Source organism: Oratosquilla oratoria, chromosome 20 (genome assembly GCF_046742065.1).
Source record: "Oratosquilla oratoria isolate Oo_2021 chromosome 20, ASM4674206v1, whole genome shotgun sequence".
In the NCBI taxonomy this organism is placed as follows: Eukaryota; Metazoa; Arthropoda; class Malacostraca; order Stomatopoda; family Squillidae; genus Oratosquilla; species Oratosquilla oratoria.
In genome coordinates, this window is record NC_134796.1 from 2228578 (window position 1) to 2251039 (window position 22462).

The following is a 22462-nucleotide window of genomic DNA, read 5'->3' on the forward strand; positions in this document are numbered from 1 at the left end:
GTACTTCAACACCAGACGATAATATTCAACTCAAGCTGTAACAGTCCTTTTTTTTCAGACTCGAATGAAACCACCTGATGTTCAAAATAAGCAATATGTCCCCAAACTCTCGGACAAAGGGCTCACCTTATGGCAGTCTAATAATATATATATATATATATATATATATATATATATATATATATATATATATATATATATATATATATTATATATATGTATATACATATATATATATATATATATTTTTTTTTTTTTTTTTTTTTTTTTTTTTTTTTTTTTAACCACTACCTCTCCGTAGATAGTACTTACCTTTTTCTAGTCACTGGAGCCAGGCTATTTCGTTCGCCTCTTTGATAGCGAAGAGGTCCATTACGTTTGCGAAAACCAATGTGGCCCGTTCGAACGTCTCTTACATCAACCACAACTCAATACAAAGCGTGATCTTCACCCTCGGTCTACGTGACACTCGTGACGCGGCTGTCCCCGTTCTTGTCACATTGGGTTACTTCGATGCACCGCGATTACGCAAATGGGTATTCAGTGGAGTTTGAGGGTGGGGAAGGGCGTTGGCGGGAAGCGGGCAGAATGTGGATCCATACCCGAGCGTTCAATTGAATCGACCCCTATTGCCGGCGTTTCGAATCGATTTGAAGTGATTCTCTTCCAATGGTTTGTAATTGAGTAAGTAGATATGTTGGTTGAGGTGGTAGGTTAAGTGGTAGGGAGGTCTCCCCGTCTCCTCTGTGTATATGTACATTGTATATATATATATATATATATATATATATATATATATATATATATATATATATATATATATATATATATATATATATAGATTACAAAGGATTACAAAGGCGGAGCATGTCGACAGGAGACCTTTTGATCCATATCTAGGTCGGATCCGAAAAAATCATATTAATAAAAAAAATGATAAATAAAAACTATGATAATGTAAATAACAAATAAAATACATAAATCATAGGTATAGTTAAATAATAAACAAACAGGTAAATGGTAAATAATAATAAATTGACATATAACTAATAATAAATGAAAATCAGACAGACAAATGATAAAACAAAAATAATATATATATATATAAATAATATATATAATATATATATATACATATATGCGTGTGTGTGTGTGTGTGTGTGTGTGTGTGTGTGATTCCCCATGGTCTTGGATCACGTGTTGAACTCGTGGTCGACATCTATTTCCCTCCTGGAAGAGAGCTCAGAGCCCGTATATAACCGATCTATGGGTAATGCTGTGATCTTATACGCGCACACACCCCCAACTCCCTGCCCACGACTCACTGCGCTGCAATACTAAAATTGCTTCAGCCCTGGGCGGGATTCGAGCCCGGACCGCTGTAGTGGCGGCCGGGAATTCAACCACTGCCCCATCGAGACAGTGTGTGTGTGTGTGTGTGTGTGTGTGTATTTATTTACCTAGTTGTATATGGGAAGGGAACTATCTTTCAGCATCTAGTTTGTTCCTAGATTCTTGTATGGTTTTTACACACATTGTTGCCTTGTCCAATTTGTTCCAGACATCCACCACTCCGTGTGGAAAACTACTCTTTTTTTCAGATATCTTCTGTAACTATCCTTTTTGAGTTTCTTTTCATGTCCTCTTTTTTTTTTTTTTTTCTTTTATCCCACTATAAGAAATCTTCTTTGTCAAGGACTTCCACCCCTTTCATGATTCTGTAAATAGCCAGTAGATCTCTTTCTCTTTATTCCAGGGTTGATAGTTCCAGTTTAGACAATCTTTGTTTGTATGTCAATTTTTAAAGTGTTAGTGCCATCTCTGTTGTTGTTCTTTGGATTCTTCCTAATTTCTTCATATTCTTTTTTGTGCTGGGTGTCCATAGTGTCACAGTGTACTCCAATCTTGGTCTTATTAGTGTGACTAATATTTTCTTTACCATTGCTTTATCCAAGTAGTTAAAGGCCACTTTTATTGATCTTAGTAAATTGTAGGTTTCTCCGACTATCTTGATGATATACTTGTCTGGTGACGTCTTTCTTAATAATTACTCTTAGGTCCTTTTCTGAGCTAACTTTTCTAACTTCCTTTGTACCAATCATATATTGCCCTGATATTCTATTTTTACTTTTTCCAAACTCCATTTCTTAATGTTTAAGTTCATTTCCATTTTTGGCTCCATTCCGAGACTTTGTCCAGGTCTCTCTGTAGTGATTCACAGTCTTTTTCTGTATTTTCTACGGTGACGTAGGGGGACAAAATGTACAAAATAGATCGGATGACCGTAATCGACCAGATGTCCGTGATGGGGAAAATTATAATTTTGATAGGAGAAATGTTAATGAGGCATTGAATGTCAATGAAGGACCAAATAATAATAATATAGAGCAAGGCATAAATAAAAAACAAAATGATAATATAAGACATGATATTGAAACTCAAAATGTGTCAAAAAGAAATAATCACGAGTTTCTTAAAACTATGTACTTTAATGCTCGTAGTATTAGGAACAAATTTCAAGAAATACAGGCGTATGTCAAAAGCGAAAATCTCGATATGATAGGAATAACTGAGACATGGTTAAATGGTACAGAGTTCGAAGCTGAATTTAATATTGCGGGATTTAAACACTTTCATCAGGATAAAAACCACAAGAAAGGTGGGGGTGTTCTATTGTACGTTAAAAACAATGTTCATGCTTGTGTTTTAGAGAAAGTGAAACAGGATGCATATGATAGTTTGTGGGTTGAGTTAACCCTAACAAATGGACAAAAAATGAATATAGGTGTAATATATAGGCCAAAGACATTATCATTAGCAGACGACAAACTGTTATTTCAAGAACTATCTAGTTTCTGCAACCGGGATTTATTGATAATGGGTGATTTCAATTTTACTGACATTGATTGGATGACCCTTGAACATGGCCATATAGGTAGTCGCTTGATTGATTTTCTTGGTGACAATTACTTAATTCAGCATGTAAAAGAGCCCACAAGATATGGAAACTTGCTCGATTTATTGATCACTAGCCGCGAAAGCATGGTAACTGATGTAGAAGTCGGTGAATCTGTTGCAAATAGCGATCACAATTTAGTCAGATTCAAACTCCTAAACAATTTTAGAATAGATACTTGTGCTTCTAAAATACCCAATTTCAGTAAAGCTCAGTTCATAGAACTACGTCAGGAGCTTCAGCTTACAGATTGGGAGGCAAAATTAAACGAAAGGCCTGTAGATCAGATGTGGGAAATATTTCAAAATACGCTCACTAAAATGATTCAAACTTACATTCCTTTTAAGGACAGACGTCCCCCAAATCAGGCTCGCCCAAAGTGGCTCGACAAAGAAACTGAAAAAAGTATTGCTAAAAAGAGACAGGCGTATAAGAAATATAAGTGCTCGGGTGCATCTAATGACTATGAAAGTTATGTATCAATACAGAGAGATTTAAAAAAGACAATAAAAAAAAGAAAACGACAATACGAAATGAACATCGCTGAGAAATCCAAAGAGAATCCCAAAGAATTCTATAGTTACATTAGAGATAAAAAGGTTGTTAGGAATCACATTGGTCCACTATTATCTGCTGACGGTCAACTTGAATATTCAAATGAAGGAATGTGTAATATCTTAAACAATTATTTTAGCTCGGTATTCGTAAACGAAACACCTCAAAGTGAATTCCAAACTGAAACCTGTGAAAAGTCTGGGGTAAACTTACTCACTACGGTAAATATAACAAAAGAAAAAATTAAAAGGTGTATAGACAAACTCAGTTAATAAAACACCAGGGCCTGACGGTTGGCATCCAAGAATCTTAAAGGAAATGAAAAATGAGATTGTTGTTCCATTAGAAATTATTTTCAAGAAATCCATCATATCCGGAGATGTCCCAAGAGAATGGAAGCTAGCTAACGTTACTCCCATATTCAAAAAAGGTGACAAAAAGAAACCAAATAACTATAGGCCTATAAGTTTGACTTCGATCGTAGGAAAAATAATGGAAACTATCATCAGAGATGATATCGAATATCATTTAGAAAGTAACCGTTTGATAAATGATAGCCAGCATGGTTTCAGACGGAAACGTTCTTGCGTGACTAACTTACTCGAATTCTACAACACAGTTATCTCGAATTATGACAAAAGAAACAATATAGATTTAGTATATCTAGACTTTGCAAAAGCTTTTGATACCGTCCCACACGAAAGACTACTTACTAAATTAGCTTTGCATGGAATAAGTGGTAGCCTATTAGGTTGGACTAGTAATTGGTTGAAAGGTTGAAAACAGAGAGTTGTTTTAAATGGAAAAACTTCTGGATGGAAAAGTGTTGCAAGTGGAGTTCCTCAGGGTTCCGTTCTTGGGCCACTTCTATTCATAGTATATATAAATGATATAGACCATGGACTAAAATCTACTGTTTCCAAATTTGCTGATGATACAAAACTGTGCGGAGTGGCAAATGATCACTCAAACCAATTAGATATTCAAGAAGATTTAGATCAATTACAGCAATGGTCTGAAAAGTGGCTAATGAAATTTAACACAAGTAAATGCAAGGTAATGCACATAGGTAAAAATAACAGTAAGTACGATTACAAGTTATTTGGAAATTCGTTAACAAAAGTGGATAGTGAAAAAGATCTCGGCGTAATTATCAGTAACGACCTCAAATCATCCAAGCAATGTATTTCAGCCTCTGAGAAAGCAAATAAGATTCTGGGATTGATTGCGCGATCTTTTGATTTCAAAAGTCCATCACTCATTAACAAGCTATATAAATCGTTAGTTCGTCCACATTTGGAATATGCTGTTTCCGTATGGTCACCGAATCTCATTAAAGACATTGACAGACTGGAAAAAGTACAACGGCGAGCCACAAAACTGATTCCAAATATCAAAAATAAATCATACGAAAATCGACTTAAGCACATGAATCTGTTTTCCCTAAAAAAGCGTAGACTCAGAGGTGACTTGATACAGGTCTTTAAGATTTTAAAGGGAATTGACAACATCAAAAGTGACCAAATTTTCACATTGAATGAGAATCAGACAAGAAACAATGGTCTCAAACTGTCCGGAAATAGATTCAATTTGGAAGTAGGTAGAAACAACTTTGCCAACCGTGTAGTTAATGAATGGAATAAACTTCCTGCACAGGTAGTGCAATGTAGTTCAGTTCGAAGCTTTAAGAATCATTTAGATACCTAAGATGCTGTAATGATTATAATCTATGTTATATTATTTGTTTTTGTTTTGTTATAATTTGTCTGTCTGATTTTCATTTATTATTAGTTATATGTCAATTTATAATCATTTACTATTTACCTTTTTGTTTGTTATTCAACTATACCTATGCATTTATTTATGTATTTTATTTGTTATTTTTACATTATTATAGTTTTAATTTATTATTAATATGATTTTTTTTTTTTTTTTTTTTTTTTTTTTTTTTTTGCATCCGACCTAGATATGGATCAAAAGGTCTCCTGTCGGCATGCTCCGCCTTTGTAATCCTTTTGTAGTTTTGTGTCATCTGCAAAGTTCATATAACATTCTACACCTTCATCCATGTCATATATATATATATATATATATATATATATATATATGGTAAACATTATCGAAGCTAATACAGAACCTTGTGGGACTCCACTTATAATTTCTTCCCAGGTTGAGTTTTTGTCTCCAAGTACCATCCCTTTTTTTTCCCATTCAAGAAATCTTCCATTTTAATAAATTTCCTTGTACACCTATTATTTCAAGTTCTCATAGTAGCTTTTTGTGTGGTATTTTAACAAATGCCTTTTGTAAATCCAAGAAAGCACAATCAGTTCATCCATCCCTTTCTTGGATTATTTCTATTAGCCTCAAGTAAAAGCAAATCTAGTGGCACACAATCTTCATGTCTAAAGCCAAATTGTTTTGGATTAAGTATATTATTTTCTTCCCGATGTTTAATCCATCTTCTTTTGATAATTTTTTTCATATTTTAGCTATTGTGCTTGTAAAGGAGACCAGTCTATAGTTTGTTGGGTCTTCCTTATCTCCCCCTTTATATACTGGTCCAATACTTGCATTTTTCCAATCCTGTGGTACATCTCCTTTGATAGAGTAATCAATTATCTTATATATTTTGTCCATTAGTTCATCTATACATTCTTTAGTTTCTAATTTGCAATTCCATCCAGACTGTGTGATTTTTTTACATCAAGGTTTATTATTTAGTCCCTTGATTCTTTGTCACAATTATTTCTTTCATTGGGGAGATCTTTCTCTCTGTCCTTCATCCCACAATTTTGTGTATTTTCAATTGTGAATACATATTAAAATGTTTGTGTGTGTGTGTGTGTAGCAAAAATCACATGAACAAGTGATTCATAAATGTTCAGATCACTGAAAGACTGAGTATGCAGATGAAGAAAAGTATATATACCCGGAGAAAAAGACAAGGCAAGGAAATGTCATGATCTGACATGCAAAGCTTGAACGGTGACAGAATGTCCTGATGTGACCTCACACGTTTGACAATTTTTGTGACGATAAATTTATCTAGCTTATACATCCGGGACTCATATTCATATAATTATAATTTGAATATGAGTAAGGTGTGAGATCACATTTGGACATTCCATCACTGAGTAAGCTTCACTTGTCAGATCATTGTAGTCATAAAACACAATCACACACATACATCTACATGTGCTTTTTCCTACTGAAATTTAATTTCCAACTTTCTCTTACTGCATCATCTCATTTCAGTTTACCTACCACTAAAATCATTCCATCTTTCTGACTGTCCTTATGACTAAACCTCTGATTCCTTTCCTAACTTTGTTAATATTCTAAAAAGACTTTAAATATTATTGGGATGGTTTGGACACATGGAAAGAACGAGTGAGGGAAGATTAGCAAAAGAGGTGTGGAAGACAGAGGTGGATGGAGTAAACTTAAGGGGGCGATCAAGGATGAGATGGATGGATGAGGTGAAAGGGGCTTTGAGTATGAGGCAAATCCCTATTGAACAAGGAATGGAGTAGGCAGGGGATAGGGGCGATTAGAGAATGGTTGTTTATGAACAATATTTTGATGCAGCCCAATGTGATTTCTCACCTTTTTTTTTTTTTTTTTTTTTTTGCATGAGAGGATAGGAAGGGGAGTGAAGTGGCCCTACTGTGGATGTGCTGTGTCTTGCTGCATTAGCATCTAACCCAGGCAGTAGGCAGGAAACATGGATAACTCTTCATCCACAAGGAGCTAAAAGGGAAACAAGGATGGTAGATGGGAGTGGAACGAGTGCATGCCTTTGACTTAGCTACCACATTTATATGGGGGAAAAGGCCCTTAGTATATCGATAGTGAGAATGTTTCTTTTTAAAGTTATTCTTTTTTTTTTTCTAAGTGAGATTCAGTGAGTCCTCCTTACACAGTAATTCTTTATCTGGTAAATTCACAGTTATGGTATTTGGTAGCTACTACCCTCGATTCTATTTACAGTAAGAAAAATTCACAGATACGGTATCTGCTAGATATTTTGAAGAGGAAAGAGCAGGGAGAAGGTATGTCTGCCATATCCTATTACATGTTACAATGGGTTCGGTATACGGTAATTTCAAATTGCGGTAAGATTTTCAGGAACACATATGTACTGTATAACGAGGACTTAATGTACGTTTTGTAAAAAAAAAAAAAAAAATTCTCCCTTTGGATACGTGTTTCTTATTTGCTTTCTGGGTGGCAGCTACTACTTTGCTTACAGCTTTATCCAGGGTTAGAAAAAGTTCTATTTCAAGTGTTCAAGCTCTTTCTCAATGTTTTCTGAGTATTTCTCCCAGTTTACTTTTTGGTAGTTTATGAAAGCCCTTTTGGTCATGGATTGCAGCTTCTTTGATAAATAATGAAACTCCATTTGATAAATAATGAAACTCCATTTGATAAATAATGAAACTCCATTTGATAAATAATGAAACTCCATTTGATAAATAATGAAACTCCTTTTGATAAATAATGAAACTCCATTTGATAAATAATGAAACTGCTTTTGATAAATAATGAAACTCCATTTGATAAATAATGAAACTCTATTTGACAAATAATGAAACTCCATTCCTAATAATTGTGGAGAATGGTTGTATATGGATGACGTTGTGATGCATGAGGTGGAATGGGTGGGGATGGGGGGGCAAGGTAGTATGTGTGAGAAACATTTGACACAGCCCAAAGGAATTTCTCCCCGTCCTCTCCTTTTCTGCATAGGGGGATGGGGGGTTGCCGATTTAATGAAGCGGCCTTGCTGTGGATGTGCTGTCTCTTACCTTACAACACTACTTCTGACCCAAGGCAGTGGACAAGAGACAGGGATGACCCGTCATCCAGGAGGTGCCAGATAAGAGGGAGGGTAGAGGATAGAGGGGAGTGGAGTGTATTAGGGATGGAATGAGTGGGAATTGTTTTTATGCCTCTGTTTTTTGGCTACCGCCCTTGTAAGGGGGAAAAAGCCTTTGGTATATGTATGTATTCCCAATAAATGATGTCTATCATCATAAAGCACCTTCAGATTAAATTGTTTTCCCAATTACACATTTAAATAGGTTAAGAAAAACACATAGTAACATTGTCATGGTACATTCATTCACTTACATAGGAAAATTCATTGTCCTAAGATCTAAATAAACTAATCATCACAATATTATGCCGAAGCATTTCATCTTAATGATCCTTATATGTTAATATACATTTGCATATTCTATTTACAATTTCTTCTTCAACTGAATAAATAACACATAGGTCCTGTGGATACTACAGTTCGACAAAATGCAGTCCTAAGAACATCTCTAGAACTGCTCTAAATTGGGTCAAATTTCAAAAAAGTTGCTACATTCCATCCTATAGCTAGTATATTAACAAATGTAATTTCTTTCAGCTTGCAACAGCTCAGCTTGTTTGAATTACATTACTGTTACTAGTGATTTCTTCTATAACATATGTATATATACATGAATAAATACATATATGTGTGTGTGATATATATATATATATATATATATATATATATATATATATATATATATATATATATATATATATATATTATATATATATATCACATATATACAGCGAGTCCTCCTTATGTGGTAATTCTTTATCCGGTAAATTCACAGTTACGGTATTTGGTAATTACTACCCTCAATTCTATTTATGGTAAGAAAAATTCACAGATACAGTATCTGCTCGTGTTTTGAAGAGGAAAGAACAGGGAGAAGGTACGTCTGCCATGTCCTATTATTACATATTATAATGGGTTCGGTATACAGTAATTTCAATTTGCTGTAAGGTTTTCAGGAACGCATATGTACCGTATAACGAGGACTTACTATATAATAATTATATAATGGGTGTTGGATGTGAGATGGGTGGTGGGTTGGTGCATGCCTTGGCTGGTTACTTCTCTTATAAGGGGGAAGAGGCTTTTCTGTACACATATCATAATACACATATATATAAATATATATATATATATATATATATATATATATATATATATATATATATATATATATATACATATATATATATATACATATATGTATATATGCATGTGTATATATGCATATATATATATATATATATATATATATGCATATATATATGCATATATATATATATGCATGTGTGTGTGTGTGTGTGTGTGTGTGTGTGTGTGTGTGTGTGTGTGTGTGTTTACCTAGCTGTATTTACCTAGTTGTATTTTACAGGAAGAGAGCTATGCTCGTAGTGACCCACTTTTGTATCTTTCAGCATCCAGTTTGATCTTAAATTCTTGTATAGTTTTTGCACTCACTGTTTCCTCATTCAGTTTGTTCCAGATATCTATCACTCTGTGTGGGATGCTATTCTTTTTCAGCTCTTTTCTGTAACTATCCTTTTTAAGTTTCTTTTTGTGTCCTCGTTTTTCCTTCTATCCCACTTTAGTAAGTCATCTCTATCAACGGCTTCTATCCCTTTCATAATTCTGTAGATGGTTAGCAGGTCTCTTCTTTCTCTTCTTTGCTCCAGGGTTGGTAGTTCGAGTTTGTCCAATCTTTGTTCGTATGTCAATTTGGAGAATGTTGGTGCCATCTTTGTCATTGCTCTTTGAATTCTTTCTAATTTCTTTATGTTCTTTTTAGTACTGGGTGTCCATAGTGTTGCAGCATACTCCAATTTTGGTCTTATCAATGTGTATGTGTGTGTGTATTTACCTAGTTGTACCTAGTTGTATTACACGGGAAGGGAGCTATGCTCGTGGTGACCCGTCTTTATATCTTTCAGCATTAAGTTTTTTCTTAAAGTCTTGAATAGTATTTGCACACACTGTTTCTTTATATAAGTTATTACAGATATCCAGCACTCTGTGTGGGAAGCTATTCTTTTTTCCGCTCTCTTCTATAGTTATCCTTTTTGAGTTTCTTTTCATGACCTCTTGTTTTTCCATTGCCATTTTTTAGTATATCATTCCTATCAAGGATTTCCATTCCTTTCATGATTCTATAGTCAGTAGATCACCTCTTTCTCTTCTCTACTCCAGTGTTGGTAGTTCCAATTTCGATAATCTTTGTTCGTATGTTAATTTGGAAAGAGCTGGTGCCAACTTTGTCATTGCTCTCTGTATTCTTTCTAGTTTCCTTATATTCTTTTTAGTACTGGGTGTCCATAGTGTCACTGCATATTCCAGTTTTGGTCTAATCCAGCCATTCCCAAACTATGGGTCGCGACCCAAACATGGGTCACGAAGTGTTCAAGAATGGGTCGCGAGACCTTGTTAGAAAAAAAAATAATTTCAATCAAAAGCTTCCCTACAATTGTGTTTTCAATAAAAGAAGACTTTCAAATTTGCTTTTTGATGCTTGGGTCGCCACATCTTCACCAGATCTGGATTTGGGTCCGCCCAAAAAAAGTTTGGGAACCACTGGTCTAATCAATGTAAATAATTTTTTTTTAATCATTTCTTCATTCAAGTAATCACATGCCACTTTCACTGACCTTAATAGGTTGAAGGTTTCTCCAACTATTTTGTTAATATATTTATCTGTCATGTCTTTGCTGATTATTACTCCAAGGTCCCTTTCTGAGTGCATTTTCTTTATTTCTTCTTCACCAATTTTATCATTTTTTGAAATTCTGTTTTTACTTTTTCCAAACTCCATTATGCTACACTTCTTGATATTGAAGTTCACTTTCCACTTTTGAGTCCATTTCCAGATTTTATCCAGATCTGATTGTAATGAATCAGACCTGTGTGTATTTACCTAGCTGTATTAACCTAGTTGTATTTTATCTAGACTGTTTTTAAATTTGTGTATTGTTTTTGCACACACCACTTTCTCATCTAACTTGTTCCAAATGCCTATTACTCTGTGGGGAAAGCTGTTCTTTTTTAGATCTCTTCTATAACTCTTTCTTGATTTTCTTTCCGTGTCCTCTTGTATTTCTACTATCCCATTTTATTAGATCCTCTCTATCAATAGTTTCTATGCCTTTCATGATTCTATATATAGTTATCAAATCTCCTCTCTCTCTTCTTTGCTCTAATGTCTGTAGCTCAAGTTTCGCTAGTCTCTCTTCATATGATAGTTCTGAGAGTGTTGGTGCCAATTTTGTAATTGCTCTTTGTATTCGTTCAAGTTTTGTTATATATTTTTTGTACTTAGTGAACACATCGTCACTGCATATTCCAATCTTGGTCTTATCAAAGTGACTAGTATTTTCTTCACCATTTCTTCATCCAGGTATGTAAATGCCACTTTGATTGTTCTTATTAAATTATAAGTTTCTCCAAAAATCTTGTTTATATGTTTCTCAGGGGACATATTATTCATAATAATGACTCCCAGGTCTTTCTTATTTTCTGTGTATGTTACAGGACTGGAGCTATGCTCATGTTCACCCGTTTTTGTATCTCTCTACATCTAGTTTGCTTTTGAATTCGTGTATATTTCTGGCATTAACTGTTTCACTGTTCAATTTGTTCTAGATGTCAATTACCCAGTGTGGGAAACTTCTTTTTCAGGTCTCTTCTGTAACTGTCTTTCTTTAGTTTCCTTGCGTGTCCTCTTGTTTCTCTTTTGTCCCATTTTAATAGGTCATCTCTATCAAGAACTTCCATTCCTTTCATAATTCTAAAGATGATCAACAAATTGCCTCTCTCCCTTCTATGCTCTAGTGTTATCAGTTGTAATTTCTCCAATCTTTGTTCATGTCAATTTTGATAGTGTTGGCACCATCTTGGTGTGTGTGTGTGTATGTATATATATAAATATATATATGTATGTATATATATAAATATATATATGTATATACATATATATAAATATAAATATATATATATATATATATATATATATATATAAATATATATATATATATATATATATATGTTTTCCTTTTCCCCAATGTATGTCCATTATGCAAGACTTGGTCACCAAGTTAAAGGTCAGTATTAGTATAATTACTATGAATATTGCAAATTACGCAACATGCCTTGTAAAATCCATAGTCAAAGAGCATACAAGAGCTCTAGTAGGAGGATATGTAACCTAAAATAATTTTCTTATGCATGAAAGCAACATCAAAACAGACCATGATGACCCTTAGAAAAATAGTATTGACTATCAAACTACAGTATGAAATGTGACTCCATATGAACGTATGCATACACGCATGTACACGCAGACACACACACACACACATGCATGTGTGGACACTAATACACACTCTTCCACTATAATACCCCCACAACAACCCCCATACATTTCATGTATATATATCTATACAAACATACATTTGCAGCAAGTACCATTCATTAAAGTCAACACATGTATACATACTGGGCAATATTTTATTGATTTCTGCTGACTCCCAGTATGGGGAAAAGAACTTTCCTGATTTAACATCTTTCTAATAGGCTTTACAGGCTGATTGGTGCTCCTGGCTGACAAAATCTATTCAGTTTCATGTGATAAAGGATTCTGGCCTGATAGCAAGAACAAATATTTACACAATACTTGTATGCCCATAGGTGGTATGAAAACATATTATACACAGGAGATGGTGTAACACTGAAATTCTACCAAAAAATATGTTTCGCTTGATCTATATTCATGGGCACCCAGAGAGAGGGGGGGGGAGTATTTGCCCCTCCTAGAAATACAGGGTGTGTATGAAACTTTACTAATCATCACATATAAGTTTGTTAAGTTTTTAAATAAGAGAATATTAAGAGTATGATTGATTTTTGACTGCAAGTCTCCAATTTAAGTAGTACTGATACTATATTTAGTAGTGAATTACATGACCATTAAAGTCATCATTTCAGAGGTGAAAGAATTATTTTTCCTTGGCTACCCTGATTGGTCCAATTTACACATTTTGTCACTTATTGAATTTGATGAAAGTCAAAGTGTATCTTAATATAATCCTATCCCATTAACTATATGTATAATATCTTTAATTTTGCCCCCTAAACAAAAATTCCTACAAATGCCTATATTTACATATATTACTAATGAATGTGATTATGTGTGAATGATATACTGACACAGCCGAGAGGGATTTCTCCCCGTCTTCTCTTTTTCTGCATGAGGGGACGGAGAGGAGGGATCACCAATTAAATGAAGTGGCCTTCCTATGGATGTGCTGTGTCTTGTTGCATTGCCTCTGACCTTGGGCACTGGGTAGGATGTAAGGAAAACCCGTCATCCAGGAGGAGCCAAGAAAAGAGAGAGGAATGGTGAATAAGAATGGACTGGGTGGGGATGAAATGGGTGGGAGTGGATTTATGACTTTTGACTTCAGCTACCTCTCTTGTAAGGGGGAAAAAGCCTTTGGTACATGTATGTACTAATGAATCACTGTGAAAAGGTTTTATAAACTAAATAGATTACCCTACCTTATCACTCAATATGAATACATCTAAAATATTACATGAACACAATCCATACTGAAAACAGTAACAAAAACCTACTATGAGTGAAAATACTTGCATCAGTATGTATGTACATATATCATTTCTTTTTGGCTACCCCCCTTGTAAGGGGGAAAAAGCCTTGGTATATGTATGTATGTATATCATTTGTGTGTGTGTGTGTATTTAACCTAGTGGTATTTACCTGGTTGTATTACATGGGAAGGGGAGCTATGCTTGTGGTGTCCCGTTTTTGTATCTCGCAACATCTAGTTTGTTTTTAAATTTATGTATGGTGTTTGCACACACTACAGTTTTGTCCAATTTGTTCCAGACATCCACCACTGTGTGGAAAGCTGTTTTTTTTCCAGATCTCTTCTGTAACTGTCCTTTTTGAGTTTCTTTTCATGTCCCCTTGTTTTTCTTCTATCCCAATTTAATAAGTCTTCTCTATCTTGCCATATCTAATTTGCTCTTAAATTATTGTATTGTGTGTGTGTGTGTATTTACCTAATTGTATTATACAGGAAGGGAGCTCTGCTCATAGTGATCTGTCTTTGTATCTTTCAGCATCTAGTTTGTTCTTAAATTCTTATATAGTTTTTGTGTGTGTGTGTATTTACCTTTTACCTAGTTGTATTTACCTAGTTGTATTTTACAGGAAGAGAGCTGTGCTTGTAGTGACACGTCTTTATATCTTTCAGCATCAAGTTTGTTCTTAAACTCTTGTAGTTTTTGCACTAACTATTTCCTCATCCAATTTATTCCAGATATCCACCACTGTCTGTGTGCGTGTGTGTTTCTTTTAATAGTATGATATATTCAAGTGTATGATGCAATTTCTTTTTTAAATTTCTTTTATATATTGTACTGCAAAATATTACTGTACTGTATAATGTAAAAAAAAAATACAAAGAACTTGAAATCTCTTCACATAGTGACTTAAGGATTGAACTATATCCATGGCCAGTTTCTTAGGGGCTGTAGACCTCCTGTAAGAGAGAACTGGGGCAATAGACTGACAGAATGAACAAAGAAGACTCACATTCATGCATTTTCTCTCTCCCATTATGCACACAACTCAAACAGCACAGAGCACAAAGAACAAAGGAGCCTGTTGCGACAGCCCGCATAACATCACCTCTACACCATAGACACTGAGTCAAGATTGCAACACCCTACATGACTCTGGGCTGTGTGCCCAAGTTCCATCTTCCCCACCATATGAACTAACTAATTATAAGGTACATTTTATCATTTAAAGCATTTCATTCTAGAGACATATGACTATATATTACATTCATACATACACACATGGAAAAAAGCTTGCTTGAATATATGCATTTAGTTAAATACTGTCTACTATGTTTGGAGTACAAAATGAGCTTTTTCCCAGAGCATCCTCACAGACAAATAACTTTCACTTCCATTTACTCTTGATAACAGTTCCTTAAGCCTTCAAAAGTGGTGGGTTTCCTTTAGATGAACAAAATTACCTGGCAAGAGCCACAAAAAGAAAATAACAAAATTGATTCCTACCACCTATAGATTAAACGACTTGTTTGCAGCACCAAATAAAAACTTTAAATAAGTATTTGTGCATTACTGGAAATAATACTTACAAGAGTGATTCTTCCAGTAAGATCAGTCATGGCATTCCTCTTCTGAAGGTCAACCAGCAATACTTACTTCAGTTATTTTATTTATACTAACTTCTCTCACATTAAACTGATGTGAACACTCACAAGATATTATTCAAAATATATAACATTTAACAACAGGACACTCTCATACATAATATCAAAGGTAGGCTGTCATAGAATTTTTTTTAAGAATGATTAGTAAACCTCACTTATCCTACCTTCTTTAAGACCATACAGCCTACTTCCTATATCAAATAAATTATTATATAAGTATATTATATGCCAAAGTATATTTTCTCCATGGTACACATGCTTAGTTCACATATCAACAAGATAATCAAAGCACAACAGATGGCATGATGAAGAATGGGATGGAGCTTCCCCATAATTCTTATGAGATATAACAATTCTGCTGCAGTTTGTCAATTAATAATTACAACTTCATAATCTTTCAACCTGTACACAATATTTCAACCTAAAGAACATGATGACTTATAAAATCTTCTAGACTTGTAATAATTAAAAATGTTTCATTACAACATGGACGACTGAATCATAATGGGTAGTACAATGACTCTTTGCCAAATTTAGTTTACTTCACTGAGGTTAATTAACCATTATATGTGTATACATATATATATATATATATATATATATATATATATATATATATATATAGAGAGAGAGAGAGAGAGAGAGAGAGAGAGAGAGAGAGAGAGAGAGAGAGAGAGAGAGAGAGAGAGAGAGAGAGAGAGAGAACGAGAGGGGGGGGGGTGAAATAAGAATACTCCACTTCCTGGTCCCAGTAAGAAAGCTGAAAAGCAAAGAGATACCTCATCATTCTCAATCATTAGTACATATTTTCAAACCATTACTAGGAATGCTACCCCAAAACTGAGTAAAATTGTCAACCCCCAATATCTTTCAACCCATCTTCAAGTTCCAACATCACTGAATAGATTGTCATAAACTAAGAATAAATATATATTACATATTATATATATATATATATTCAAGTAACGTAGGTGTCGTAACACACGAATAAAATAAAACTTAAACCCACTCTCGGAGAAAGATAAGCTGAGATACAGAGTAAAACCGTATATTTCGACCACTGACTGTGGTCCTCTTCAGCAGTTACAATTATAGGGTACATAGACAGAGGAGGAAGGGGCATTGGGGGACTCAGTAAGCCTCAGGTCACTTGCCCCGAGTGAGGTCGGACGTTACGTCCTGTAGAGATGAACTTGTCAACCGCCATACTAGTTATAGCATCAGGTGACCATTGACCTTTGGATGTATTATAATTAGGAAACTTTTTTATTATTGAGTCCTCACTAATAAAAAAGTTTCCTAATTATAATACATCCAAAGGTCAATGGTCACCTGATGCTATAACTAGTATGGCGGTTGACAAGTTCATCTCTACAGGACGTAACGTCCGACCTCACTCGGGGCAAGTGACCTGAGGCTTACTGAGTCCCCCAATGCCCCTTCCTCCTCTGTATATAACCTCTTGTCTATGTACCCTATAATTGTAACTGCTGAAGAGGACCACAGTCAGTGGTCGAAATATACGGTTTTACTCTGTATCTCAGCTTATCTTTCTCCGAGAGTGGGTTTAAGTTTTATATATATATATATTCAACATCACTGAATAGATTGTCATAAACTAAGAATAATATTTACTACATATATATATATATATGTTTTTATCTCTTAATGCTATTTGCTATAACCTTGTTATCATTTTCACCCATCACAGTCATTCTTCTGGCATCCCCATCTGCCACAGTCATATCCTCCCTATCCTCCTCGACATTAATGAACTTACATACATACATACATATACCAAGGCTTTTTCCCCCTTCCAAGGGAGGTAGCCACAAAAGGAAAGGCATAAAAACACTCCCACCCATTTCATCCCTAAATATACTCCACACCCCTCCCACCCTTCCTCACATCTGAGCACCTCCTGGATGACGGGTCATCCCTGCACCTTGCCCACCGCCCTGGGTCAGAAGCAGTGTCAATGAACAATGTCAGTAAGCAATGAACTTACTGAAATATTTTACCCACCTTCCATGCACAGTTTTCAATTCCATTATCATCTCTCCATCTGCTCCCACCCTCTACTCTCTACCCAACTTACCCCCATACTTTCCAATTCCTTCCACATCTTTTTTTATTCATTTCAAAATTCTCAAACACCAACTGCACCTTACATATGCTCTCCTCTTGGTCTTTTTCACCCTGCCTTTTGCTTCCACCCTCTTTATTCTATACTTATGTGCTATTTGCTATAACCTTGCTGTGGATGTGCTGTGTCTTGCAACATTGCTTCTGACCCAGGACAGTGGACAGGATGCAGGGATCACCCGTCATCCAGGAGGTGCCAAGATAAGAGGGAGGGAGAAGGGTGGAGGGGAGTGGAATATATAGGAAATGAAATGGGTGGGAGTGGTATCAATGCCTTTTTCTTTTTGGCTACCCCCTGTGTAGGGAGAAAAAGCCTTTGGTATATGTATGTATGTATGTGCTTGCTCATTTCTTCTTGACAATCATTCTTCATTTACACACCTCTTTTCTGCCTGCCAGCACCTACCCTAACCTCTTAACCTCTTCACTCCAGGGCACATCGCACGTCTGGCAGCATCAGCTGCCCGACGTGCGATTTTGCATCATAATAATCGCATTATAAAAAACAAAGTCTGTGCTCAATCGTTCGTTCTCTTTCACCCGTGAATTTTGATAACCATAGAAAATATGATGAAGCCAGTTTAGAGAGAATGGAGGTTACGTAGGTACGACTACAATAAATATAATCAAGACGCCGACATCGGCATCATTGCGTACCCACTTGCTCCTCATGACGCCTATGTAGGCGTCACCGTATGGAAGTGGTTAATCCCTCCATTCACTGCTTTGCCTTCTGTTTCCTTACATCTTCATTCTACGCACTGTCCTCAGCACACTTTATCACCTCCCTACAATCTATTCACTCTTCAACTCCCACCTCTTTATCTTTCCCTAGATTCCATTTATCTTTCAATTTCACCTGGTATACTTTCTCCTTCTCATTCAACTTGTTCACTTTCACTATTTCTCTATTTCTCCAGTTTTATTTTTTCTCCACTTTACCTCCACTCTCAATTTCCCTTCCACCAGACAAGGATCAGATATTCCACTGCCTCTCTTCTGAATATATTTACATCCACAACTCTTCAAATCCCCTTTTTAGGCACCACTACACAATACATTAATCCCCTCTTTACTAACTTCCCAACTACCTGAAATACACATAAAATCAACTTATTACTAATCAGTCAAAGGTACAATACCTGTCTCCTTAGAGCAACTGCAGCAGGAATATGTTTGAAATTAAACCTGCTGTATCGTGCCCTGATTTCCATTGGTCTGTCTATCTTGAAGTTCTTGTAGTCTCTGATCTAGTTCCTGAATATTCTGTTCAGCATTTTTATACTTGTGAGCTACAAGCTTCCAGTAAAAATGAATAGTGAAGAATGTGAAGATGATGACAATTGGGACTAGAAGTATGAAGGAAGCCCATGCAGCAGATTCTGAGTAATCAAGGAATTTGACCCAGCAGAGCAGACCAATTTCAAGTAAAAAGAGGATGATTCCAACAACTGTTGAGAATGCCCAAGCTGTTTCTATGTATCTGAAAGAAAAGATTTACTATCTTTAAAACACAACATTAATATCTACAATATGTATATATATTAACTTCATAAATTATGCCTACACCTATCCATCATCAATTATATACAGCAAAACTTCAAAAATGTGGATCAAAGATGTAACCTTGTCCAAATCTATAAAATCTGGATATTTCCGAAATTGTGAGCCATGATCTAATTCTTATCAAACCAAATACTATACATATATGTAAATAAACCATGACACACTAACTCACTTCACAGCACTATATTCATATGCAATGATGGCATAAGTACTATCAAGAGTGATTGCAAATCATCACATAAACAACACATACACAACTCCTAAGCAGTGAATACAATAAACAATGCTGCATATGGACAAGGTGCAGGGATGACCCATCATCCACGAGGTGCTAAGATAAGAGGGAGGGAGGAGGGGTGTGGAGTGTATTCAGGGATGGAATGGGTGGGAATGATTTTATGCATTTTCCTTTTTAGCTACCTCCCTTGTAAGGGGGAAAAGTCTTGGTATATTTACCTAGTTGTAATATACAGGAGGGGAGCTATGCTCGTGGTGACCCATCTTTGTATCTCTCCGCATCAAGTTTTATCTTAAAATCTTGTATAGTGTTTGCACATACTGTTTTGTTGTCTAATTTGTTCCATGTATTTATCGCTCTGTGTGGGAAACTGTTCCTTTTCAAGTTTTTTCTATATGTATGTATATGTATGTATGCATATGTATACTGCATACTCTATAGGTGTCACTTTCTATTACAAGTAAGTGTGCGCTTCAAAGAAAATATGAGTACCTCCCACTGCCACCATCAACCCCTCCCCACCCTTCTCCATATTCAACAGCTCTCTAGAATACCAAACTAAAACACATACATACATATACTAAAGGATTTTTCCCCCTTACAAGGGAGGTAGCCAAAAAACAAAGGCATAAAATCCACTCCCACCCAATCCACCACCATATACTCCACTCCTATTCACCACCCTCCCTCCCTCTTATCTTGGCACCTCCTGGATGACAGGTCATCCCTTCATCTCAACAATTGCCCTGGGTCAGAAGAAGTGTCACAAGACACAGCACATCCACATCAAAGCTGCTTCATTTAATCGGTGACCTCCCTCTCCATCACCTCATGCAGAAAAAGAGAAGATGGGGAGAAATCCCTTCAGGCTGCATCAAATTATTTTTCACGTATACTCCCTCACCCACCTTTCATGCATCACAGCATCATCCATACACAACCATTCTCCATTCACCCCTATATTCTGTCCTACCCATCCTTCCTCAACAGACATTCCCCTCTTTCCCAATGCCTATTTTACTTCATCCATCTATCTCATCCTTGGTCACCCCCTCATGTTTACTCCTTACCACCTCTGCCTTCCACACCTCTTTTACTAATCTTTCTTAACTTAATCTTTCCACGTGTCCAAACCATCCCAATACTCTTTCATCAACCATATCTACCAACTCCCTTTCCACTCCCATTCTCCTCCTTACCTCCTCGTTTCTCACTTTATCCAGCTTAATAACCCCTATCATACTTCTCAAGCCCCTCAAATCAAACACATTCAAATGCCTCTTTTATGTTCCATGTTTCTGCCCCATACAGTGCTGTCGGCACAATCCCTCCTTCATACAATCTCCTCTTAGCATTTATTCCCAAAAGTCTATTTCTCATTACACTTTTAATCCCCAAGGCATTTATCGTCCATCAGAAAATTATCTGATATTCCCCCACTCTCTCCCCTTAGAACTTGTACATCCTTAACTCTTCCTATCCATACTCTTGGTTACCACTATATAGTCCAATAATGCCCTATTTATCATCCTTCCATTCACCACCCTCTCCCATGTGTACTTATGCTCGACTTTCTTCATAAACACTGTATTTGCTATCATCAGCTCTCTTTTGAGACACATCTCCACCATCAACACTCCATAACGATTTTTTCCTGGAACTCCACACTAACCACTCCATCTATTGGTTCATTTCCTACCCTAGTATCAAGGTCTCCCAATGCTTCTACATTGACATTTCTCCCTAAACCCTCTATGCACTCATTTAAATCCATCCAAAAAGCCTCCCTTGTCTCTACACTCTTCTCACTACCAGGCCCATATGCACTTACAAAAACCCACATCTCCCTTCCCAGTTTCACCTTCATCCACATTAACTTTGAAGAAACCTCCTTCCACTCTACCATACATTTACTTATCTCTTCACTTACTAGTATAGCCACTCCTCTCCCTCATCCTCTCTTCACTCCTGAGATCATTCCAACTACATTCCCAAACTCAAACTCACCCCTCCCTTTCAACTTAAGTTTCACTCAATGCCAACACATCCACCTTTCTTCTCACAAACATACTGCCTATCTCTTCCATTTTACTCTCATCTGTACCACACCCACGCACATTAAAAGACCCAAACCTTAGGGTTCTGGTTGGAAAACTCCTCCCAGACCCTCTTATGCCTTTGCTTTCTTTTTTTAGGAATGTCCCTTTTGGGGCTACAGGGAGAGGGATGCCTAGTCCTATCCCTGTCCCATTTTTGTTGCCTGTTACAACTCAAGAGGGAAGACTTGGTGGCAGTATTCTTTTCCCCACCACAAAGTTCAGCAAAATAAGAAAATGAATATTCAGAGAAGTGGTACAGGACATAAAGAGAGTGGGGGGACAGCAAAAAGGTGGAACAGTTGCAGTTTAATAAAGCATCATCATTTCTCTATGAATAAAGAGTTCCTCTACAACAAAATGATGTGTGGCTCTGGTCCATAGGAGCACCCCATATAGACCCTAAAATATATACATGCAGCCAATATCCCACATGAGGATAATACTACACTAAATAATACATACATATACCAAGGCTTTTTCCCCCTTACAAGGGAGGTAGCCAAAAAGGAAAAGGCATAAAATCATTCCCACCCATTCCACCCCTGAACACACTCCACACCCCTCCACCCTCCCTCTTATCTTAGCACCTCCTGGATGACGGATCATCCCTGCACCTTGTCCACTGCCCTGGGTCAGAAGCAGTGTCCCCAGACACAGCACATCCACAGCAAGGCCGCTTCATTAAATCGGCAACCCCGACAAACTATAAATAAAAATATACTCTATCCCATGACAGACAAGAGGAATCTCCAACTCACTGCCACCCTT

The 22462-nt window shown here is 36.1% G+C and overlaps 2 protein-coding genes across 3 annotated transcripts in view; both read right to left on the reverse strand.

The window, feature by feature from the left end:
- Positions 1-22462, reverse strand: part of LOC143036371 (uncharacterized) — a 180563-nt gene that overhangs the window by 125043 nt on the left and 33058 nt on the right. The window lies entirely within an intron of this gene.
- LOC143036372 (calcium release-activated calcium channel protein 1-like) overlaps positions 10337-22462 on the reverse strand; it is a 41717-nt gene continuing 29591 nt past the window's right edge. Inside the window, exons 5-6 of the mRNA XM_076203629.1 lie at positions 18934-19274; positions 10337-16406 (exon numbers count right to left, since the gene is read on the reverse strand). Coding sequence (XP_076059744.1) covers positions 18974-19274 — 301 coding nt within the window. The 3' untranslated portion in view covers positions 10337-16406; positions 18934-18973. The remainder of the gene's footprint in view (positions 16407-18933; positions 19275-22462) is intronic.